This window comes from Heliangelus exortis, chromosome 1 (genome assembly GCF_036169615.1).
Source record: "Heliangelus exortis chromosome 1, bHelExo1.hap1, whole genome shotgun sequence".
NCBI classification, from domain to species: domain Eukaryota; kingdom Metazoa; phylum Chordata; class Aves; order Apodiformes; family Trochilidae; genus Heliangelus; species Heliangelus exortis.
The window spans coordinates 120,466,753-120,492,075 of NC_092422.1; the positions used below are offsets into that span (position 1 = coordinate 120,466,753).

Consider the following 25,323-nt stretch of genomic DNA (forward strand, 5'->3'; position numbering starts at 1 on the left):
TAGAAGGACCATTGTACAGGATCAAATTGTGGTGTAGTGGAATATTCCCTGCTTTAACTCAGAATTGCTAAAGCCCTTGGGGATTTGACTATATCCACAGTGAAAGATTCTTCACTGACATCCTGGGTCAGCTTTCTGACTACCTTAGGAGTGCAAAACATGTAGAGCAGGAGCCACTGGCCTGGTCTATTTAGCACACCCCAGCTCCCACAAATTTTTCTGTTCAAAGTTACATGGCACACCACTCAGTAGGCTTGAAAGGTATGGCATAACCTGCTTCTTCAGCTAGCTATCTGATACCATACCAGATCTGTCAGATCTGACTTCTGTTAGCCTAAGAAGTACACCACATTAAAGTGTTATTTCTGCCTTAAGCTAAAATCATCCACTTGTTAATTTTCTCTTATATATGGTGTTATAAGCAATTTAATAACACCAAATAATAATCCTATACAGTACCTCTGAACTGATAAATCACAGATTTCAGCAGTATGATTAGGAAAACTCAGAGGAATTAAATTGTGTCTTCAAAATAATCCAGGATATATATAATCCGTTATATATATCCAGTGTATATATAATTCAAAATAATCCAGCCAGGAACAAACCTTACATTTAATGAATAAATTCAGTCCACTGTTCTGTTATGCACACCATTGCCCTGCTTCTGCTCATTTGTACTTTGATAACTTAAGGAGAAACCCATCTTACTACTCATGAATCACAAAGAGAAGCTTACTATTTCAACACATTTTATAATCTCTACTCCTTCAGTAGTGGTATGATTGGATTTCATGCAGGACATTGTAATCTTTCCACCTCTGGAAACTGAGCAGTCACCTTCACAAAGATGGTTCTTGTGGTATTGCACCAGTTATACTTATCTCTGTGGGGAAGCACATCTATTATGCCTGTGACCCCAAATCATCAAAAGAAATTTTTTCTAAACAAAAGCCAAGGACTGTATAATAGGACATACAGGGAGGGCTACTTTGCTACAATAAATAAATTACCTAATGTATCTATGTTTAGCAATGGAACAAGGATATTTTCTCTATATGAAGACTGCAAATATTTTCTCTGAAGACTGCAAAGTCTTCAGCATAAGAATTGCATTTTATGGAGTTACTGTGCAATTGCATTGTACAAAACCAGCACATTTTCAGGTTCTAGAACTGTTTCAAACTGCAACTAACCTATTATATGTAGCTGTATCTGTCGAATGTGCACAAACACCTTGGCAATCTGTGCCAGTGCAGCAGTTAGTACTTACTGCAACCTTTCAGTACTTCAGTATAAAGATTGGGACAAACTTTTTAGCAGGGCCTGCTGTGACAGGACAAGGGGTAATGGTTTTAAACTAAAATCTGGTAGATATAGACTAGCTATAAGGAAGAAATTTTTACAGTGAGGGTGTTGAAACACTGGAACAGGTTGTCCAAGGAGGTGGTAGATGCCCCGTCCCTGCAAACATTCAAGGTGAGGTTGGATGGTATATGGATTGTCTGGATCGTTGTTTGTGAATGAGATTTACATCTCACATTGTTTGTGAATGAGGTAACATTTAGAGCATGCAGGTGACTCATGGGGGATTTTAAAATCGACCCAGTTTTGGATTGCCTTGATGCCCTACTTCAGCAGAGATGACACACGGGGAGCAGTGTAGCTATCTCAGGCCTGAGTTGTCCCATAAGCCAAAGACCAAACTGCAAGGTGCTCCATCCTTTAAAGAATCAAGACCTGAGTTGAGCCTTGAAATCCCTCAACAAATAATACCCCCAAGTCTCAATCTAAAACACTATTCAGTTACCTACGCAAGATAAAGAGAAGCTGGGAGGTTTGAGTTTCATCTTCAGCCAACAACTCTGTGTACCCAGACAATCACAGAATCAGAAAAAGAGAAATAAAAGCAGAACATACAGAAATGAACTGTCCCCATAGACAAATAAAGCTAGATAAGGGGAAACTCTATTCTATTCCCAAAGAAAATAGTAAAATCCACTCAGGAATAGTCTTGCTCACAGTCACATAAATCAGGGGATAAAACCCCTAAGATCTAGGTTGGGAAGCAGGAGTCACTTTTCCAACTATACAGCTGGTCTGTGTAGAGACCTTTCCCTCTTGATGGGGACACTGGTCAAGGTTACTTCCCTGTGATTTAAACCCTTTACCAGGAAAGGTGATTATCTTGCATACATGTAAATTTGTAACCACGGGAGATTAACTAACATGTGTAACAAGTAGCACTCTTTATGGGTTCTAATACTGTGTTCCTGTTTTGAAGTTGTAATAGTGCATTCTTCTGTTGTGCTTGTGAAAAGCTACATTAGGGATGTGTCAAATTTGCAAGGACAGGTCAAGTAAATTGTTTGCTTGAGCCTTGCACTTAAACCTGTAAGCAAAGTTCAAGTAAATCTTGGGGTTGTTCAGCATGGAGAAGAGGAGGCTCGGGGGTGACCTTATAGCAACCTTCCATTATCTGAAGGGGACCTACAAGAAAGCTGGGGTAGGGCTTTTTACATGGGTGTGTAGTGAGAGGACAAGGGAATATGGTTGTAAGATGGAAGAGGGGAGATTTAGGTTAGACATTAGGAAGAAATTTTCCTCTGAGGGTGGTGAGACACTGGAACAGGCTGCCCAAGGAAGTTGCGGCTGCTCCCTCCCTGGAGTGTTCCAGGTCAGGTTGAGCAACCTGATCTGGTGGGAGGTGTCCCTGCCCACGCAGGGGGATTGGAACTAGGTGATCTTTAAGGTCCCTTCCAACCCAAACCCTTCTATGATTCTATGATAAATAGTTTACTTGAATCTTGCAGCTCTCTTTTTCACCAATGGGAACACAAGCAACCTGATCTAGTTGAAGACAGCCCTGCTCTCTGCAGAAGGGTCGGTTTAGATAATTTTTAAAGGTCCTTTCCCACTGTTGTATTATTCTATTCCTTTCACCTGGCCTACATTCGCAAGCTACATTCGAGCACAATTCTGAAATCTCACTTCTATCAATTTGTTTCCTATCACAGTTATCAGGTCTACTATTAATCTGGCTTCCATTTAATAAATTTCAAATAAAAAGACACAGCACCAAAATGTACAGCAAGTTAGCACCATTAATCTTGCAGAATTTTCATGCATATGTTCTACAAAGAACAATTTCTGTTTCATTTTGTTTTCTATCTGGGAGCTTTTAATTATTTACAGATAACTCAATTCTGGATCTGTTATTTATGCAAACAGTCCTGTTTTAATTAAACACTTTTTCTTTTATGACTAAGGATACAGAGGATCATTTTTATATCCTGAGGAGGAGACATTCCACATCTTTTGTTCCAATGGAATTTCTCTTAAAGTTCATGGGATGGCCAGCAGGAATTATGGTTTTCTCAGTCTTTTTTTCCCCTGCACACTTCAAACAAGGATCCAAAATAACTGTGGCAAGCTTCTCTTAGTGTGAGGTTTATCCCCCTTGACTTTTATTTTTATACCCAGCATTTTGTACTTGCTAGCTGTTATAAACATTAAAAAAAAAAACAAGCAGTTCCACTTAAACTCTGGAAGACAGACTGATAACAGATTTTTTCAGGGCAGTGAAACTACAAAACTATTCTGAATCTGATCCAAGATCCAACAATACCTGCACACTTCCACTCACTGTCACTTCCACTCGCTGTGTTTTGTGACACACCTCTAAATTTCCTTGTAACATGAGGTGTCTTCCTTGACTGGGAAGTAATGCTTGTGAGCTCCTGCTTTCTGGAATTCTTGTTTGAGATAACAGTGAGTACTGCCTAACTGTAGTTGTGGGTTTCTGTTGTCTGTATTTGTTGTAATCATTTCTTTAAGCTCTTTAGGCTAAGAGCTTAAACCATGGACACCAGAGGGTAGTTAAGGGAATAAAAAGTTCCACATTCTTGTCCTTCATGTATTTTTTTTTTAAACTGCTCTATTACTGAAACAGTATACTCACCATATTTGACCAAAAGCTTGATTAATGCTCTCAGTTGTGGTAGATTAAAAAACACTGATCACTATGAAGCTGTAATGTAACACTCAAATCAATCTGAGTAAGAACCAGGAGGTTTTTGGAATAATTTGGAAGCAGGGCTTTTTGACCATTCAAGAAATGTTTTAACTCTTCATCTCTCATAGCTCACTTTCTATTTACATCATGTTGATTGCCATGCCATCAAAGTGCTTCAGGTATTTAGAGAGCATCAAATCATACAAATTACTGGTACAGCATTAGCTTCAAATCACAGAATGGTTTTGATTGGAAGGGAACTTAAAGATCATCTAGTTCCAACCCTGATGCTATCAGCAGGGACACATTCCACTACATCAGGTTGCTCAAAGCCCCATCCTATCTGGCTGTGAACACTTCCAAAGATGAGGCATCCACAGCCTCTCCGGGCAACCTGTGTCTCACCACCCTCACATGAAGTAGTTTCTTCCTAATGTATAACCTAAATCTACCCTCCCCGTTTAAAAAACATTACCCCACGTCCTATCACTACAGGCCCTTGTGAAAAGTCCTTCCTCAACTTTCTTGTAGGCTTCACTATAGAGTCTCCCTGAAGCCCTTTTTCCTCCAGGCTGAACAATCCCAACTCTCTCAGCCTGTCCTCCCAGGAGAGGTGCTCCAGCCCTCTGATCATCTTCATGACCCTCCTGAACGAAGCACATTTATAGCATTCCTAATTTCCTCTGACACTGTGCTATGTTTAAAAGTGAGATACTTTGTCCTGTTTTCTTTCTTTCACAGAACATTTGCTACCTTCAGGAGAAAGTTAGAGAAATACAGGTTTGAAGGTCAAACTTGTATCATATGACTGCTAAATATAAATGCTTGACAAGTGAAAGAGCTTCAAAGGTCTTGGCATATTTTGCTTGGTGCATTTCTGTGTCTGCATGTATGCAGGCTGCTTTTTCTCAGTAAGTAACAGATCCTAACGTCACAAATATGAAAATTAGTAAAATAAAAAATATCTTGGCAGGTATAGAAGCAGAGCAGAATATGTCTAACTGCAGTATTTTCACTCATTACACAAATCTGTCTTTGATATATAGTCTGAGAGGAGGAATCACATAATTTTCATATTCTCCGAGCCCACAAGCAGCATTGGAATGAAACTCTCATCATTAACAAAGCCTTCTGCATAAATGACATGGCAGCGTGTGCAGCACTGCACAAGGAGAAAGACAAAGTCAGTTAAATGACAAAAATATACTAATAGTGAATTGAGACGGGAATATATAGAGAGCTCCTCTCACCTCATTTCCCTATCTAATTTCCATTGAAAAACAGCTTTGTAAGGAACTGGCTGTGCTTGTACATTTCTTTTTGAAATACTGCCCATGATCCTGGGACCCTTAATGCAATTCTGCGTTGCCAGTACTGGCACATTTTACAGATGTGCAGCCAGACTTCTTGCTATTTATAGATTCCTCTTCTGCAAACAGTGCTCTGTGGGGTTGTAATGCAGTGGCAGGCATGTTCTTTGATCAAGTGCTTACAACACATTAACAGGAAAATTCAGCTCTTCACCTGGCATGGCAAAGAAGGCCTATTTATGAAGGTCAAGCAAAGACAACACTATTAGGAAGAGAAATGTGGAATTCATGAGGGCGCAGGACACCTACCAGGAGGACTATCTGAAAGGAGGAGACATCTGGCAAAGAGATTGAAGTAATAAAGGAAGGAATAGTCATATGCTCGCTCACACTGAAGTGATGCTTTTTTCCTTAATTACTTCTGCAGGACAGCTGGTGAGAAGGGCAGTGCTGCCTCTGAATGTAAAGCTGCTGAAGTTAACTGGGGTGCAGCATCCTTGGGGGGTCTGTACATGGCTGAGCCATGTGCTAATTGTTCAGAGAGAACGCAAGGCACAATCTATTAACAGAAAGGGGGAGTTTGGCACACACTTGCATTTTTGCCTGTCTCTTCCTCACGCTTCCAAAGAAGCTGGTACCGCATCCTGCATCCTTCTGCTCTTCCAGATCTGAAACTTCGCACCCAGATGTACACCTTGAGAAGTCTCACTGAGGTCAAGACAGCCTTAGACAAGTAAACAAGGTGTGTTGAACCCCAGTATTGAGGAAACCGAAGGTAAGGGGCGGTTCGGATTTCACGTAGAAATCCTGAGAGCTCTCACGGTACCCTCTCGGTCCGAAGGCAACGCTAAGCTAGTCTCGGTATTGCTCAGGCCAGCGGGGCACAAGGAAGGCTCCTCCTGCCCTCCGCCCCGCCTCGGGCACCTCCGCGCGGTAAGATCTAGGATGCTGTCAAGACACCGATCCTCCTTATGATCCCCAGACAATCCTAGCAAAGGCTCTGCACCGTTCTTCCAGGCGAAAAGCGCTCAAAGCTGACTGAGTTGCTGTCACAAGAGACCTTCTTTGCACCTTTCAGCCTCCTCCGGCACACAAGCGACCGTCCCGCATCCTTCCCGCCGCACGCACCCGCCTCTCCTCCCGGTCCCCCATACCCCGCACGGAACCTCACCTCCTCCCGGCCCACCCAGCTTCTCGGGGAACCAGTCGTAAAGCGGCGGCTTCCGGGAAGTAGCCCGAGCGACAGGAGAGTTCAAGCAGGGTGCAAAGGTGTCTGCCGAGGGGGAACCGAGGGGAGAGGGAGGGGGGGAGAGAGGGGAGAAGGGAAGGGGGGGGGGGGGACGGTGGAAGGATGCAGGAAATCATAGCAGCAACTGAGGCAGCAAAGGAGCCGGGAAAGTTTATCTGCACTTGGTGCTGCTTCTGCTAGCACATCACTGCTCGGGGCTGAGGGAGCTGGGGCGCCGGGCTCCGCCTCGCATCCTTACCTCTGTGCTATCGGCGGCGTTCTCCGCCATTTTCCTCCTCAGGAGCAGGCAGCGGGAGGAGTGTTTCATTCCCATAAGAGCTAGCCAAAGGGTTAGGGCTTCGAGGTTGGCGTTGTGGTTTGTGTTTTCGAAGATTTCTGAACACGGGTGAGCGCCAAAGGACGGGGAGGGGAAAAAAAAAAAAAAAAACGGAAAAAACCAGCTATAAATCAGTCAGCTTTGTCCTTTCTGCGTCGTCTACGGGAATGTTTGTCTCCTCTTAGCATCGGGAGCTCCTCGGACACTTTCAAGTCCTCCTCTTTCTCCCCTCTTCCCCTCTCCTCCACCTCCAGCGAGCTCCTGGGATGGGCAGAGAGAGGCGGCACACGCTCTTCGGGTTAAACTAAAAGGCAGTCGGGTTGCGAGTCCTCCTCTTCAGAGAAAGCTGTCGGGCTAAACGGGAGAGAAGCACCAGCTAAACTGAACTTGGGCGTACAGTGACCAGCTGGGCATCTTTGTGTCTTGTGGCTTCTCTTCCAGAGACAGAGGGAGCCAGAGACAAAGCAATAGGACAAGGAAATCATAGCCCTTTATTTTCCTTCTTTGGGCTTCTTTCTTTCTGTCTAGGTTCCAGGAAACTTCCCTCAAAGATAGTCACAGAATTTGCCACCCTCTCTCCGTGAATGTCTTCTGAATTAGCAACCCCTCCTCCTTCCCTCTCCTCTCTCCTTCCCCTCTTCCCCCTCTCTCCCCTTCCCCCTTCTCTCCCTTTCCCCCCCACCCCATCTGCTCCTGGGCAGAGCTCGGTGCCCTTATCTGGGAATTGCATTTACGTGTTTTTCGTAGAAAAAATAACATTATATCAACGTCCCCCACACCCCTCACCTACACTCTCTTACACATAAGCACACATTCATGTCTGCGTGCACACGTTGTCTCCCTCTCACACAGACATGCACGATTTTGCTTCTTCCCCATCCCTCCTCTTCTTTTGAATCAGCATCACTTTTCTTTGCAAGGACTCTCGGCAAGGCTCTTTGAGAGCAACCGAAGTCTGCTCCAGCTTCTTTCCTCAGACTTAAGTAGCAAACCTGCTTTCTTACTATATCTTCTCGTGTGTGTGCTCCCAGCTTCTGTTTTACTTGGCGTTTTTCAGCAGGATCCACACTCCGTCGTGAATTGGAGAAATAGAGTCCCCATCCGGCTGCAGCTCCCGCTGAAAAGGAGGAGGGAGGAAAGGGGCGGAGGGAGAGGTCTTTCTGGGGAGGGAAGAGGTTAAAGGTGTTTTGAACTTCTTTTTAGCCTTTTCCTAATGACATTTTCCTTCGTGGGAGTGCACTGCCACCTTCCCCACACGTTTATCTTGCTTTTCACTCCTCCAGGCATTTTCTAGTTCTGAGTTGTCAGCTGGGAGGATTAGGTTTACCTCACTCGTGTTGCTGTGGGTAAGGGCGGGAGAGGGGGCGTATTACATAATTAATCCTTCCAACTTCACTTTCCGCAGCTCCATCTCCAGCCCACTGTTCTCACGTTTCTGTTTTGTTTTTTATACGGAGGAGGTGAGAAAATAATGCTGGTGTGTGGGTGCGTGTTGCTCGAAGGATTTCAAGGACCAGAACAGGATTGCTGCTCTCTGAACAGTTTAAATAATCTCCTCTGGGGGTGCCAATGGAGACCTGAAGAAGGGGTTTGAAAGATTACTTTTGATGTGTATTTTAAGCACATTGCCAGCTCAGATGCTACATCAGTACAGATCAGGATAGATACGAGGTTTTCGATTTATGTCCCTTGCAGCCTATTTTGATATCTTTTAATTAGAGTTTATCCTCAGCTGACCTCTAGAATACTGACATACCATTAAATAGTGCCAAAACAAGAGGAGGTTCCTGGGCACAGAGGGTGCTGAAAGATTTCTGAGGATGGGGGAATAGAGAGAATAAAGAGCAGAGAGCAAAATTATTCTCCTATCCCATGAGGATGATGAGGTGGAGCCAAGAAAATTGAAATATTCTCCCTTTTACTAGAATGACCCTCACAATTTCTTGTTCAGACAAAGATCAGTAGGTATGCAATGGATTTCAGCAATTTGTAGTAAATCACATAGAAGTAAGCAACCCAGAGGAGCAGAACACGTGTGATATGGTGAAATGTCAAGTGACAATGATAGTATGCCATGTACCACACTAGTACCATATGGAAAATGGAAAGGTTTCAGAATGTGAGAGCATGTACGTAAACATGCCATACAGCTTGAGTATGGACTTCTGTGACATTATTGCAGAGCCATTTGAATCTTCATTTTTTCACAAGTTTCTGATAACCTGCTATTCCTTTCAACTTATCTCTATTCTATCACCTCCTCACCATGATATTATTTTCAATAACCATCCACACCACTGTTTATAAAGTAGAGTTTTATTTCACACCGTCTAGGCATGAGGCTCAAATAAGGGCAGAAGTGGAAGCAGGACATCCCTCCTTTTCTTTGGGGCTACCATAGTGCTCTTAAAAGGCTTAAAACTCTTCAGACATGGAAGTCCTTATAGCCATTGCTGATATAAGCTATTGTAGAGCATTCCAAAGCTAACCTTACAGTCTGGGGCTATGGAACTCTTTCTCATTAAGTGCTTTGATTTTTAGGTGGGGGGAGGGGGGATAAAGAAAAAAAAAATCTGCAAGTAAAAATTTAGGGTGCCAGAATTTTTGTCAGAATGTTTTTCTCAGCTCTGTCATAAATATCTGGTGGTTAGTGAGTGTGTGAAGTTTTAGTCATCATGCATTTGGGCTAACCTACATAGTTTTAGTGTGTCTCCTCTGTTTTCAGGTGATGCACACCGCTAAACTTAGCCTAATTAAATATTTTAAAATAAACCAGTGTTCTATATCGAGAAAAAGAATTAGATTTTCCAAAACTGTTCCAGGACATATTTTCCAGTTTTCTCTGACAGCTGGGTCTATATTTCTGGTACAGCTCAAAACACTCTTTAGTCAGCTAAATGAGGCATTTGATTTTCAAAAGCACTCAGCAACTGGCAAAACTGGCAGGGAGAAATTTAGTATTTCCTTCCTTCTTCTGCTTCAGATACTGCATGGCTTCCCCTGGCACCTACTCTTGTCCTTCTCCACCTCTTTGTCAACACAGATGATACCTGAGTGTTCATCCTTGACCTTGGGGCTGATGCTTTACAGATACCAGGAAAACCTCCTAGTCTCATGGTTTCCAGCATAAGGATGACTGTTCTGGTCCTTAGCTCCTTTGGAAATCTGCCAGATGGTTGGTGTCCTCACTCCTCCTTTTATGTTCTATATATGACTGAGGAAACTGCTTTCAAAACAAACACCATTTGCTCTAATCTGTTTTATTCCTAAGGAAAAATAATTTGTCCTTCAGGACTCTTTTTTTTAATCAGTCATGGGTAGAATGCATGGGTAGTCATGCAAGAATCCATTAGCAATATTAGTTAAGAGGCTGAAAGCAGCATGTTTACACGTACAGATGTCTTTGTGCACACACGGATACTCAGCCAGTCCCTCAGTTTGAACACAGGCCTCAGTGTATGTTCCTGTTGGTACAGTGTTCACAGTAACACTGAACTTGAGGAATATGAGCTTTCATGCTGTTTAGAGGACAAATTCTCACCTCAGACATGTGAATATGAATCCTGCTGACATCTGTGGTTACCTATGGGTGATATTTGACCATTAGAACTGAGTTTGGAACATATTTTTGATCCCTTGGTTTGTTAGATCTCAGGAAAAAGAATCCTGTAATGAGGAAAATGTAATGGTAGTAGAAGTGCATTTGTAACAAAGTCAGGAGATTTCAAAAGCATCTCCTGAATTTAAATATTATGTATAAATACATGTGAAGGGCACAAAGTGTATTACAAATGAAGTGGGGTGGTGCTGAAAAGAAAATGTGAAGGGAAGCATTTATTTCATATTTCCAATAATAGCAGCTGTGGTTGAGGCTGCTTTGCTACTTGCTGAGTGTGGCAATAATACTATGCTGGCCCTCATAAGAGTTAGACTTATTGCCAGCTTCGTCATTAGCTTGGATGAAATCCAAACGTCTTCATTTGAGGTGGCATAATCCTGTGTATCAATACAGACTGAGAAATTGCATGGAAGACCTAATAGAAAGCATCTGGAGGTAACAGGGTGGTGGTGGAACCAGGCTGATTATGACTCAGCATGCTTTCTGAGTGCATAAAAGGTGATACTACTAAATAAAGTATTAATGATCTACATTAAATGGAAACTCATCAGTAGAGAGAGAGAGAAGTAGCAGGAGAGAGGCACATTGGAGATGGTTCAGTGAAAGACTACTATGATGGTCTCTTAGGGCAGCAGCATCTGAGGACAGTTGGGCTTATTGGTGAAGAAGAGGTCAAGGGACATCCAACAGTGGCCTTAAGGATTGTCACCAAGATGAGTCAAACTGACAATTCTGACAACTTCTATAAAGGTCACGAAAGTGAGTCTCCAGTCCTCTATGGATTAGAGGAGCTAAGCATTGAGATTACTTCAGTGACAGAGATAAATGATCATAATATCATGATATGTTAGACACTGACCTACAAGTGATAGCACAACCTTGTTCAATACCTACCTCGCTTTTTGAACCATTACAGATCACATAAACTCAGAGCACACAATGAGATACTGTTTGATAGCAAAGTCATCTTCAAGTTATGAGGAACCTAAGTAGTATTATGTGAAAGATTTTCCCACGCAATGTAGGAAAAACATGGATGTACTGGTGTGAGTGGCCACAAAAATTAAGTAACTGGAGAGCTCACTGATATAAATGTAGAATGAGAGTACTTGATGGAGGAGAGGGAAAAGAAGATGGAGACAGACTATTCTCAATAATACCCAGCAAAAGGACAAGAGGAAATGGACACAAATTGAAATGTAAGACATAAAAACATAAGAAAAACCCTTTCATTACTATGAGACTTCCCAAAGACATTTTGGAGACTTCTTCCTTCGACATACTCATAACCTATAGCCTAAGCCATAACCATAAATGGCCCCAAGCAACTTGTTCTACTTGACAGTTCTTTGAGTGGGGAGGTTAGACTATATGACTTTTAGAGATCTTTTCCAACCTCAATGATTCTGTAATTCTGGAAGATCTATGAAAATCACTTTGATGACTGTCAGGTCTGGCAAATAGCTGTCTTTCTTTTTGCTTTCTCTTCATTTTACTCCTGATACCTTGAAAATAGAAGATGATGCATGTATATTCTTGTACCAAGGTGACTTTTTAAGTGCAGCCAATTCTTTCACAGTATGCTTAGCAAATAGCCATTTTTCTTGCTTTCCCTTTCAAAACTATCTTATTCAATACATCATGCTGCTATGTGTTTCACTTTTTCCTTTTGTGAACTATTTTCTTAAAAAAATATTCAGATGTGTTCAGCTGTCACTGTTGACAAATAAACAACTGTGACTATGATAGTGAGCTGGCACTTTTTTTCTTCCCAGTTCAGTATTTTCGTTCCTCTTCTATTAAGGAAAATTGACAAAATGCTGCTGTCTCTCACTAAAATATAAAAAAATAAGAAAGTCTAATCAGTATTGCAGGTATATTAAGAACTGAGAGCAACGTAGCTTATTTTCCAGAACCAGTTCAGAACTTGCCTGATGTTGCTTGATGATGGTTCCAAGTAAATTAAATACAACCAGGCTTTGGCCAGCTTATAGTGGAGAGTCAGCACTTTGAGGTGCCTCTGATGATGATTTTTTTGGCTGCAATCAGAGCTCAGCCTTTTGGGTTATTGTGGACTTCGGCAGTTTGATGTGGTTGTGAATTTTGATGCAATCTGGAGTTTCTGCTAATTCACCTGTGGTCCCTGCCAGAGACAAGATTGACTTATTTGTACTAAACTCTGCATAATACAGGTATAACTTTGTGATCCAGGTGTTAATTGTGCCCATCTTCTCTCTTTCTTTAAACTAAATAGACTAGAAGAGGGTAGAAGCAAAAGAGACAAAATCGAGAAGTACATAAACTTCACATGGGGTAAACTTGTATTTTCTTTTAGGGGAAAAGCATTTAATAAACCTTGCATAATGCTTTTGCTTGTAGTATTCAGAAACCTGCTTGATGCAATAAAAAACCTCTGGAATTATAGGTATCTCATGTATCATTTTTTAAGTTAGAGAAGTCGGTACAGCAGAGTTGTTCCCAGTTTGAGTGACAACCTTGCTTCTAAGAAAGTAAAGGGAAGGGGAGCAAGAACATAGCTACTGCTTCTAAAGGGAAGGCAAAGCTTCTTGAAGGAAAGAACTTGAAGGAAAGAAAGCTGCTTTTGTTACAGATGCCTAGAGAAGCCCATCAAGCTTGGAATCCTGTTGCTGCAGCCATTGCCCTTCAGATCCTGCTTTGGTAGTTTGCCACTAAGTAGATGAGAGCAAAGTGTTTTTTCCCTGATTTCTGCTTTACACTTGTGCCACAGACTTCACATGAATTATGTGCAACATACAACAAACTCCAAGAGGGCTGGGCCAGAGCCAGTGTTCAAGTCTGTTTCAGTAGCTGATGGGATCTTTGTGTTCACAAACCTAAGAACTGGCATACTGGGTAAAGCTTGAAACAAAATTCAAGCTGCTAGATCCAAACAATACATGAGTAAAAATTGGGGGTTCATAAAAAAGTGATTCAGAGTTAGAACTCTTCTGATGACTGAGATAATCTGTGGGATCCATTTTCATTAGGAACACTACCTGCTACAGTGTGGAAACAACAAGAATAGGATGGATAGGTTTAGCAAGAAGGGTAAACTGCTTCTATGGTTATATTTATTATATTTACTGCTGTCTTGGAATCTATAAGAAGCAGCACAAAATAGGTAATCAATTAATGGCAAAAAAAAAAAAAAAAAAAAAAAGTAAGTGACACATTCTTTCCCTTGCACCTAATATGTTCTGGAAATAGATAAAAATCACAATTTATAAGTAGTAAACCCTTGTGTACCAGCTGCCAGAGAACTACCAGCTTGGTGAGGAGGAGAAAGGAAACCTACAGCAATCTAAAACAGAGGATTCATGTTACAAGTAAATTCAAGGGATGTTTTTAAAATGGCATATGATAGGTCATGTTCATTCTATATGAATGTGAGCTCAGGAGGAATTTGAGACACACCCGTCTCAGAATTAATATACTGTTGTGTGTCTTTTGCTGTCAGGATAAATTAAAAAAATCCTTATAACTGTAAGGCAGAAAGAATCCTGTAATGGTCCCTGCAAATTATGTTCAAACAAAAGTATAAACTTTTGAAGAACAATTTGAATGAGAAAGTTTATTCGAGTTTCTAGCACCTACGGATGAAATACACACATGGTTAAAAGCCTTAGGCTTTTCATCTTGTCTCTGCCTCCATTTACTAGATGATATTATATGTCTTTCAGTTTTGCAGTCTGTAGTATTAGTATCTCAGTTACTATTATTCTATAATATTAGCCTGAATTTTGGGGTGTGGAGAAATAGTTGATGGCTATATGTCCTCTGTGTTGTACATGTCTAGAGATGATACAAAAGTCTCCATATGTGCAAATTATTTATGTTATATATGTTATTTAAAGCTCTTCTTACATGTGGCACACCACCTGGATTATACTTTCAGGTATATAAGGGGACATCATCAGGCCCACTGGAAACTTACACTGTGTTAATCATCCCATACACTGCAAACCAAGCACCCTTCCTTTTCTTGTACAGCCTTACAATCTGCAGTACCAAAGAGCAAAAACTCCTCAAATCATGGTTTGCAAAAGAAGACAGAAGAAGAGATCAAGAGCATTGTAGAGAGTATTGTCAAATAAAGTAGCCTAATTTTGGTTACCCCCTAAGGCTCAATGTATTTTATATGGTTTTAGATTAGATTTTAAGATTATTTTACCTCTCTGATACTCTGCCATATCTAAAAGCTTTTTTATCTTCAGCACTACTATAATTGTGAAAGACAAAAGCATTCTTGCATCTGAAAACACCCTTAAAGGAAATCAATCATGAATGGCCCTTATGGCAAGATTTATGGAATTTTAAGTTTTAATTGTGATATAAAATTGATATTCAAGTATGTCCCATAGTTTGTGGCAATTGCAGAAGCCTGCAAAAACTATAAAATGCAAATGCAGGATATTCCAATGTGGCTTGTCCCTGTGCGCTCAACCCTGGTCATCCTGACCTCTGAGCTATTAGTTCCTTGTATACTCACAACTAATTTACAATATGGTTGTTAAAGACTAAAAGTTCTGTACATGTAATGATGATGATTAGTATAGTATAAGAACTGACTGTTATCAACAAGTGTGTTGCTGATGATTGAATTTAGAAAAACAAATTCAAATTTACAGTTTACAACTGATCTGATTTCTCAGTTTTCTAAGGATTGTCATTCCTGCAGTCTCTAATTCCTTGACTTGATATATGATATACAGATATATAGATCTGCAACAAGTTACAGTCACAGTGGAGCTGTGTGCCTTGGCTGTGCCCGTGCACAGAACCAGCACAATCATTAATTCTCTGTGTGACTCTACAGGAAGCAGAGTGCGTAGTAGAGGAACTTTGCAACTAATTTGAGATAATAGATTGACCTAATATGAAGTGGTTGACCAAACTCCTGGTTACCTGCATAACAAAGTATTTGGCAAACCATTGCATGAAATCTCCCAAGTGGGAATTTCATACAGTCCTGGAGTTTCCCCCAAGCAGTTCCTGCTGTGTAGAAGTCAATTGACAGGCACTGTTACTATGGCACTGTCTCAGACATGCCCCAGGAAGTTGCTGCTGCAGAACTGTCCAAACTGTGTACATATTGATAGCTGTATCTCATCAGAAGTCTTTGCAGATAACAACTCTAAAATAGGTTTAAACAGCTAAGACTGTGTGCCACCTGTATTCTAAGAATTCAGCAGAATTAGTTAATGGGGCAACCGTGCTGTGATTCTCCCACACAGAAGGAACCAGGAGAGAGTGCTGTTGCTGGTTTTAATGGTCACTTTAATGGTGAAAGCAGCACTTTCACAGCCCCACTAACTTTGGAGCTCTGTGCTTTCCTAGCCAGTTTACTTTCACTGGTTTTTTGTTTTTTTATTACCTGTCAAACAAAAGCTCTGTTCACAATATGGAAACATTAAGCAATTCCTCCCCCAGGGAAGGTGTGGGACCGAACACAATAAATAATTTCCATGGTCTCTAAGCAGCGCTTTCAAAGCCCCGCTCACATTGGAGCTCTGCACTTTTCTAACCAGTGTATGGTCACCTGCATCTTTCATCTTCTAGCTAGAAGCCTGCTCACTGTGTGGAAACTTCCACAGAGACCTGGGAACACTGGAATACCGAACGTGCAGTGACCGAATGCTCCGGCTGCCTGAAATGTTCACTTAGCAGCGCTTTTAGAGCCCCCCTAGTGCTGGAGCTCAGTCCTCGCTTAATCCCGTAACTTGCTCCTTTAGGATGCCTTCTAAACATAGCCCTGCTCCCGAAATAAAAGCGCTGCACCACTGCCACCACAAGGAAGGTGCTGAAGCTGGATGTGGTTGGTAATTCTCCGGACAGCGCTTTCACATCCCCACCAGTGCTGCAGATCTGCGCTTTCCTGGCCGCTTCCATAAGGCTTTCGTTTTATGCCTTGTGTAGCCAGAGCCACGCTCCAAAAAAGAAAACGTTTTGTGATTGCTCCCATACAGAAGGAGCCAGGACAGAACGTCCTTGCTTGTTTTAATCTTCTCTTAGTAGAGCTTTGACAGCTCCACGAACTGTGGAATTCTGTGCTTTCCTAGCAAAAACCACCGGGAAGCCTTTTTGGAGCGGAGCCTAAAAGGCGAGTGTCACGCTAAGTGACCAGAAAGCAGGGAATTTCAGCGCTCCAGGAGCTGTGAAAGCGCTGCCAAGAGAAGCATCCTCCGCAGTCACTCCCAGCGAGTTCCTCGTGGTGGCAGCGGTGCAGCTTTTTTTACCTAGAGGCAAGGGCTCTGGTCAGACAGAAGAACAAACCAGGGTCATATTGGGTTGTTAAAAAAGCACTGAGCCGCAGGATTAGTGGGGCTGTGAAATCGCTGCTGAGGGACCATTAGAGCCAGCAAAAGCATGCTGTCCTAGCTTCTTCTGTGTTGGAGCACTTGCTACACGTTTTCATTTTTAAGAATAGGTCTCTCTGTAGGCACAAGAAAAATAGTTAAGTGGCTGAAAGCTCCATTGTTAGTAGGGCTGTGAGTGCATGGTTATAGTATTCTCTGAGATGCATTTTCACAACCCCTGTGCTGGGGGTTTCCCTGGCCACTTTAGGGTCACCTGAATTTTTCACCTGCTATTGAGAACCCTGCTCACAGTGGGAAAACTTAGAAAAAAGGATGGCAGGGGAAGGTTTTCTAGCCAGAAACAGCTTTAGGTCTCACAACTTTTGTTTTGGAGCAATGGCTGAGCATTTTAGATTTTGGAGCTCAGATCTGGAGAAAGGTAAAAACTGTGGAAGGACGTGTGAACTTTTACATGTCAAGGCAGCAAGAAGATCCAGTGTTGTGGCTTTGAAAAGGGAACCAGGGAAAAGTGAAGGCCAGCAACAACTTTAAGGACTTACAGCTTCTGCTTCAGAGTAGAATGTTTTACATTTTGGAAATCAGATTTGGCAAAATTTGGAAACCAGCAGTGCAAATGTTTACAGTAGCAATTCAAGCCTGGAGTTCCAGTGTGGATGGGCCTTTCAGTATGGTGCCAGGAGAAGGTGATGTTTAGCAACAGCATTTGGAACTCTCACCTTCTGTTTAGGAGCAGTGCCTCAACATTTTACATTTTGGTACTCAGGTTTGGCAAAAGCTGGAAACTAAGGGGATGAACATTTAAAGTTTTAGGTGGCAAACTATCAAAGAGATCCAATGCTTTTGAGTCTCTGAAAAACACTCCAAGGTGAGGTCATGCCCAGCAAGAGCTTTCAGGGCTCACAGTTTCCTTTTAGGAGCAGTGCCTGGATGTCTTAAGTTTTGGAACTAAGGTCTGATTTAGGTTTGAAACCAGCAGTACAAACAATTACAGCTTAATCTGGGTAGGCAAGCCCAGAGTTCCAATGTTACTGGGGCTTCAAATATTGTGCCAGGGGAAGGTATCCAGTTTCCATCTTTCTCCAAAACAGAGTCTAAAATGTAAAAAGTCTAGGCACCAGTCCCAAATGGAAAACACAAGCCCTAAATGCTGTTGCTGACCATCACGCTTCCCTAGCACAATTTGTAGTGTTTTTCTTATACCTCAGTTCCAAAATGCAAAGCAAGAAGGCACACCTCCTTAGAACCTTCAGCTTCAAACATCCTACCTCTTGGTCTCCGAGTTGGGCCAGGTTCAGCTCTAGAATTCTAAACACCTGCCCATGGCTCCCAAACACAAGGTGTGAGGCCTGAAGGCTGCTGCTTGGCACTCACCATCCCCTGCAACCCCTTTCAAAGCTCCAGCAAGACTCATGCTCCATGACTGTCTGGCCCATGCAACTACAAACAGCTGACCCATTGGCATCCAATCCAGCCAAGTTGGACTTTAAAGTCTGAACGTTCATCCATGGCTCCAAAATGCAAGATACAAGGCATGAAAGCTGGTTTTAGTGCTCACCTTCCCCTGGCACCGCTTTCAAAGCCCTACCGACACTCAGGCTCCACACTTGCCTTAGAAGCTTAAATTTCAGACATGTAACTCCTCACACTCCAACTAAGGCCAAGTTTGGCTCCAAAATTCTAAACATCCACCAATGCCTCCCATCTGCCAAATGATGTAGAGGGAAGTCGGAGGTGTGGAAGTGTCTGGTGGCCAGTTGGTGGCAACTGTCCTCCAGCTTTTTCTTCTCCTTTCCACTACCATGCCAGGCTGAGATATCAATCACCTTATACTCACGATGGCCAGGGAGGGAGAACCTGTGATGCACAAATGTTTCCAGGTAAGAACTTTCTCTCCTGGTGAAAAAGGGCTGAAGGGAAGGATGCCACAGGACAGCTCAAAGCTGTTCCTGAAAAACAGCAGGTGCTGAGCAGGAACTCAGCAAGTGCTTCCTGATCAAAGGGACACACATCTACTGTCTGATCTTGTTGTATACTGTGCCTCCTCAATGACTCAGGCACCTATTAGTTTCCTCAGAAATATTTCAGTGACAAAACATCTGAGAGACAAATACAAACTTCTCTGTGGGCGTCTTGTTCCTTCATGCCCTGCTCTTCCCCTGTTGCTGCCTTTCCTCTAGTGTCTGATTTCTTTTAAATTTCTCCCCAGTCTCTGCTTTTTCTATCCCTTCATCTTTCTCAAATTCTTGTTTCCCTTTTCCTTTTCAGGAGTCAGCTACACAGCCTACTGGCAACATTTTCATGGATGTCAGCTCCAGTGTTGGTGAAGTTAGGAGGAGTTAAAACCAGAACCCAAGAACATCTCTGTCATCTTGACCAGCATGCCCAGTTAACTGAGACAAAAGTATGGTCAGCAGCCCCAGTGGCAGTTCTCTCATGAAGAGAACAAGGCCAAGCAAGAGGTTCTTTCATTCCCGAGTTCCCAGGGAGGTTCCACTGGGGAGTGTTCAGTCCTTTGGCTGGGGGTGGGAGTGGGGGTGAGGGAGGGCATTGGTGTTGCTGTCTGCTGTTATGCACAGCAGGAGTTTGCTGCCTGAGTGATTCTGTGCACTCTCTCACCTGTTTTAGGCAGCACCTGAATATGTGCAGCTAAAGAGAAAAGATGTTCTGCATGGGGCCACATGTAGATGACTGAAAGACTCCTGCAAAATGTTCCAAGATCTTGCTAGTTGGGTGACTCTACTACACTGGCCAAATATTTTCTCCAGAGTGACATTCCCTGCCTCTGTCCTCCACATCCCACCCTATGGAAGTACCCAGAGAAATGTCACACAAAGAAAGGGTGCCGAAAGTCTTTATTTTTTGAAAACTTTCTATGTCAAATCCCAACACAGAAGAAAATGGTGTGGAGAAAAATCAGATCACATCGAAAGAGAGTTTCTCAGTTGGCAGAAATCGTGGATTTGATCCAGGAGACGTAATTGCAGACCTTGGTATAAACTCCGGGGTAGCCTTTCCGCGCACAGCCGATGCCCCAGGAAACAATGCCCTGGAGCTCCCCGTTGCAGACGACTGGACCGCCAGAATCCCCCTGTGTACATAAAGGAGATGGAGAGTCAGGGAATGGCACCAGCAGAAGTGGTGAGCCAGGGATCCCACTGACATTCCAGGGAGCTCCAGTGAGCTTTTTCTACAGACGAGTTCTACAAAGGTCATTTCTGATTACCACACGAGGCCTGATGCTACTGGACCTTACTTTGGCTCCACAAGGGCACCACAGGAAAGGATGGCTGAGCTGCCTGTTCTTGACAAGTGCAGGCTTTGGCAGATGCTGAGGATATGTGTGTCTTAAACGTTAATCTACACATTATTTCCATGGAGTTAGGCACACGTAAAATGCAAGGCAGTTCTCAGGCACATTCCTTCTCCAGGCCGCCTGGATCTTGGAATGCTGTCTATTTCATTTTTGGTGACTCCAGAACTAAGATTTCCATCCCAAGCTCTACAGTCATCGTGATTACCAATGACTCTGTGGTGCTGCTCTCCTCCCTTTTCAATAACCGAAGGTACAGGAGGCAGCAGAGTCTGCTCGTGGAGAATTAGGGCAGAGGTATTTGTTGTCTGCAAAAGCAGCCAATGAGACTGAGTGGAAAAATCACTGCCTGAGTCAATAAGCACCCTTGACCCCAAGTCTGCCCTGCTGTTCAAAAAGACAAGACTCAGAAATGCCAGCGCTGTGAGTATAGCAGATTCTGTGATATGATGGTCTCTCCTACTAGCAAAAGTCCGAAGAGAAGCATATGGAAGAGGTGAGGCCGATGTTTTACCTGGCAGGAGTCTTTCCCTCCCTCCAAGAATCCTACACATATCATGTTCTGGGTAATTTGCCCAGGGTAGGCTTTGGAGCACTCGCTTGAGGAGAGTACAGGAGCCTTCAGGCACTGCAAAGTGTCTGGATAGTTGTCTGCAAGAAAATAGAGAGAGATGGTTGATGACACCTGTGAGTTCATTTCAGAGCTCAGGGAAAACCTTTCTCAGTAACTGAACATCTTCTTTTAGCAGTCATCATGTGTGCTCCAAACTGTAATCACAGCATGGTTTCCTGCTGTTTCGATGGAGCAGATTCTACCCATGGCCCCACCACTACATCACAGCCACGCTCATTTCTCTGATACCTAGAAAATCATTAATAAGACTGAGGTAAGAGCCACTCTTGTAGTACCTATTGTGGAGTGCTGGAGGACACCTGGGCCTTGGGAAAACCATCCTGTCCTCTGGTGCAGGTTTAGATGTTGTCAGTGGATTACACAGCAGTCACCATGCACACTGGTGAATGACACTGAATGACTTAAGGGGGTTCATGTTTGTAATACTCCACAAGAGGAAGGACCTTCTCAAGGCTTGCCTTCCAAGCTGTTAAATGATCACTGTCCTACACAGATTGGCCACTCCAGAAGCCCTGTCCCACAGCACTTCCCTGTGCTGCTTGGAGTCAGTTCTGAGGTGTCGGGGTGTTCCCTGTGCCCTCATGAATACTCACTGCCATTGCTGAGTGTGTTGCCCCAGCCAGAGATCAGACACGAGGCGCCTGCGGCCACACAGCTCTTGGGCAGGGGAACTGTTTGGACAGATCGGTTGAGCTGGGCTGGTTTGGCCAGCTTGATGAGCATAATGTCATTGTCCAGTGTGGCAGAGCTGAAGCCAGAGTGACGGATGATTTTGGCTGAACTGATCAACTGCTGTGTCGATTCTGTGAGTTCCAGGTTATGTTTCCCGAGCTGCACTTGGATGCGACTGGAAAAGAGAAGGAATGGCATGGAATTTCCTGCTACAGACTGCTTAGGACAAACCCCCCTATCACTCTACAGACTCCCTTCAGCATTGCTAGGGTAGCAGCTGTTTCCATGCAGGTTATCTTTCTTGTCATGAAATAAGCCCTGGTGACCCACACTGAGACCTTACCCACTGCCAACAGACCTGCTGGATTTCTATGGCTTTGTTTTCTTGAGCTGGGACAGGTTACATAATTTACAGGTTATGTAATTTGTTGCTAGACTATCACAGTGTCATTTTGGAAAGTGCTCTGCATTCACAGAAACATCTGTAAATCTGCAAACCCCCTTAGGACGTCTCAGCCCAGCCTCCTGAATGAGCCACCCATGCCTTGGTTGTCTTCTGTGAGAATGGAGTCATTTCCATAGCTGGATCTCAGAGCTCACAATTTGTGCTAAAAGTGAACTGGAGGCAAGAAATGTGTTAGAGAAGAATACATTTTTTTCCACTCACGATTTGTAGCAGTGAGCAGCTGACAGGACCCACTGGCTGTTGATGAGGGAACCTCCACAGAAGTGATACCCAGAGTTGAGGGACACCTGATAGGGAACAGCATTCTCTGCACAGGTGTAGCCTCCCACAATCTTGTCATCATCATCATCATCGTCATTAGCGTTGGTGGGGAAGGCAACTGGGAGATAAAAAGTGGTACATGTCAACACCTGGCATAGGACATCTGATGTGTCCCTGTGGCTGACTGACTGAAGCCTCTGGCTTGTAGGCTCTACTTCTGTGTAACCTCGTGTCAGCAGTGCTCTGCAAGTCTAATGCAGGTTTTTCTGCTGCTCCTGAAAAGAAGGTGCTCAGGCTTAGATGGTCATCTCACATATCTGCACCTAAAGCACTGCCTCCTAGTCCCAGACTGAACTGAAGAACAAAGAATTGTTCTTGCTGCAATGGAGCAAAGGTGTGTTTGTTCCAGGATCCTTTCTGCAGTAGTGGTCAGTAGTGGACAGAGCATAAGTGCAAATCAAGTCTGCTGAGATATTTCCTTGGAACACTCCCCCTTGCTCCAAAAACTGACTGCAGCTTTGGGGCTTCCTAATGCAGGGGTGTTACCTTTCTACTTCCTTAAGAGAAAGAGACAGTCCTTGTTGAAGTCACATTTTGTGACTCAAGCTCTGATGAACAGACAGCAGTCTAAAGAAGATGCAGTGCTCTGCCTTAAGACCTTTTGCAAGCTGAAACTCAACTTCTCTTTGCCACAACAGACTACCTTGCAAATTTGCTCAGAAATGATCTTCCTTATAGATTGCAAAACTGGAAGTAAGAAATCTACTCACCAGCCACCCCAACAAAGGTGATGAAGAGGATGTATTTCATCATCTTGCCGCAGCCTCAAGCCCTGACTGGTGGACTGGAAGTGTGAGCGGCTAGAAATACATTTTTTGAAATGGTCTTATCTTTAGTCCAAGGTCTCCTCCAGGTGGAAAGTACACAGTGGAAAATTTGAAGATCCAAACGCGTGCATTAACAGGCATTGGTAGAAAGTACAAATAACAGTTAATTATAAACCTTTCTAAGATAGAGAGCTATTTTAAATTATTATTATTCCTGAGGACAGCCTTCAATTTAAAAATATTTTTTGGGTTTGGAAGATGTTTTGTTGTTTGTCTGTCTTGTTCTAATATGCAGCACCTGTTCATAGCAACTCCCCAATTCACTTGAGATTCCTCTGTACTGATGGTGTCATTCTTAAAACTGCATCTTTTTTCCAGAAGCTGAATATTGTAGGTAATGGACAGTAAAATGGTATGCATTTATTTTGGAAAACAAACCAAAAACTGAAAAAATCCACAAACCAAAACAACAACAAGAAAAAACTCAAACAACAATAACAAAAATTCCAAACTCCAAAATACCTCCTTAAAATTGAAATTTCCCCGTGTGGTTCTTAACGTTATTTCAGAAATTTCTTCTCCTTGACTAGGGGCAGGATGGGTGGGTGCATCTGTCATACAGAACTCAGTGTTTTACTAAATAAAATTATTCCAAATAATATCAGTGAGTAAAAAAGAAGTACTCTGTGCCCTGTGCCATGTCCCAAGTTTGAATTGGTCAAATGTGGGAATGTGCCATTTGCCTCTGATCTGTGCCATAGCTCTTATCTGGGGAGCTACAGGCCAGTCAGTCTCCCCTCTGTGCCTGGCAAGATCGTGAACCAGATCCCCCTGAAGGTTCTGCCAAGGCACGTGGGAAATGTGAAGGTGATTGGTAGCAGCCAGCTTGGCTTCACCAAGGGCAAATGGTGCTTGACAAACCTGAGCACAGACACCCGAGGGCGCACGGGAGAGGATCTCAGTGGCCTGAATCCCTCGAGCCTGTGCACAGAGCAGCAGAGGCGTCACTGGTAGAGCATGAGGAAAGGAAATTGCACTGTACAGCTGCTTTCCAGGCAGCTGCATCCCAGCATCACCCCACACACTGCTCTGGAGGACAAGCTCAGCCGTGACAGATAAATAAACCACCTTGGGCCCCAGCTCCCAGGGAGGAACAGACTCTGAAGGAACTTGGGCTCCTCTCTGAAAGCAAGTGGGCAAAGGCTGAGGATGCTGAACACCTCCTGTCCTCCACATTATTTATGTGCTCACAGTACTGAAAAGGGAGAGAAGGAACATTCATGGGAAAATGCAAGTGACTTATGCGTATCCTTCACACCTCATTCCTCCAGCTCTCAAGGACTTCACAAGGAAGAAACAGAACGCCCAGCATTCCTCTTCCTTGCACACACTCAGGCTCCCATGGAACCTCAGCACAGCTCTGTCCATGCAGCCCCTTTCTCTGCTTTCTCTCCCTCCACATCTCTGCAGGGTTTATACTTTCCTGTGACTGTGTGCACCATTGCCCAATGCTCCTAGACAGCCAATCCTATCTCACTTTTCGTGTCCTGCCCAGCCCCACTGTGTCTCATCTGCACTCACTGCTTCCTCTTCCCATATCTCTAGACAGCTACAAAAGGCAGGTCCCTGGAAGGACAGGGTTTTTCCCCCATGGTTCCCTGCTGGTTCTTGATGGCCTTGCTGGCCCCTGTGGGTAAGTGAACTCAACTCACTCCTGAGCCACTGTACCAATTCCACTCTGGCTATCCCAGCTGCATGCCCAGTGGCTGGCAGTGCCTTCATTCCTCAAGCTTCCTGTGCTGAGCATGAGCAATGAAAGAGGAATCCCTGAAACTCCTACAATGTCTGTCTGTTTTTTCCTTCTGTGCACAGCCCTCAAATGGTTCAGGTTTTTTTGGACACAAACAGCCCAGGATTGTTTCTCTATCCACTGGGGAGACTGTAAACTCACCTGCTGATCTGAAGATCTGTCCCATCCCTTTTGCTGCTCTCTTCCCTGTCCTCTTCCTCCTCACCCTCGTCGCTACCAACCCATGGTGCCTACTTCAGGTTCTTCCACTTCTTCCTTCTCAACACTCCTCCTTTTCTCTTCCAGCATGGACTCTGGAACAGTCCCCAGACACAGTGGTACGACAAGACCAATCTGTAAGTCTGAGCTGTTCCCAGAAGAAATACTCGAGCACAACTATGTACTGGTACAAGATGCCATTGGGGAAGGACTCCAGGATGACCCTAGTGAGTTATGCATTTGAAGGTAGTAAAGCAAATATTGAAGAGGACTTCCGAAGCCATTTCAAGAGCACTGG

General features: G+C 43.5%; 2 protein-coding genes across 5 annotated transcripts in view; both read right to left on the reverse strand.

The window, feature by feature from the left end:
- PRMT8 (protein arginine methyltransferase 8) overlaps positions 1-8,179 on the reverse strand; it is a 73,198-nt gene extending 65,019 nt beyond the window's left edge. The window contains exons 1-2 of one of the 4 annotated variants that reach the window (XR_011729612.1): positions 7,895-8,178; positions 6,813-7,244 (exon numbers count right to left, since the gene is read on the reverse strand). Coding sequence is in view for 2 of the 4 variants with exons in the window: in XM_071762797.1 (XP_071618898.1) it covers positions 6,813-6,887 (75 nt within the window). In the remaining 2 variants the exon portion in view is untranslated. Of the gene's footprint in view, positions 1-6,496; positions 6,784-6,812; positions 7,530-7,894 lie in introns of those variants that run through there. The other 3 variants (XM_071762797.1, XM_071762808.1, XM_071762815.1) reach the window with 3 other exon arrangements.
- An 11,503-nt stretch (positions 8,180-19,682) lies between these two features.
- Positions 19,683-23,067, reverse strand: LOC139804965 (trypsin I-P1-like). Its single transcript, XM_071762825.1, has 5 exons — positions 22,961-23,067; positions 22,131-22,308; positions 21,385-21,638; positions 20,672-20,808; positions 19,683-19,935 (listed from the first exon to the last, which is right to left on the reverse strand). Exons 1-5 carry the CDS (start codon positions 23,001-23,003, stop codon positions 19,786-19,788), a joined length of 762 nt encoding a protein of 253 aa, XP_071618926.1. The 5' UTR covers positions 23,004-23,067; the 3' UTR covers positions 19,683-19,785.
- Between the last annotated feature and the right edge of the window lie 2,256 nt (positions 23,068-25,323).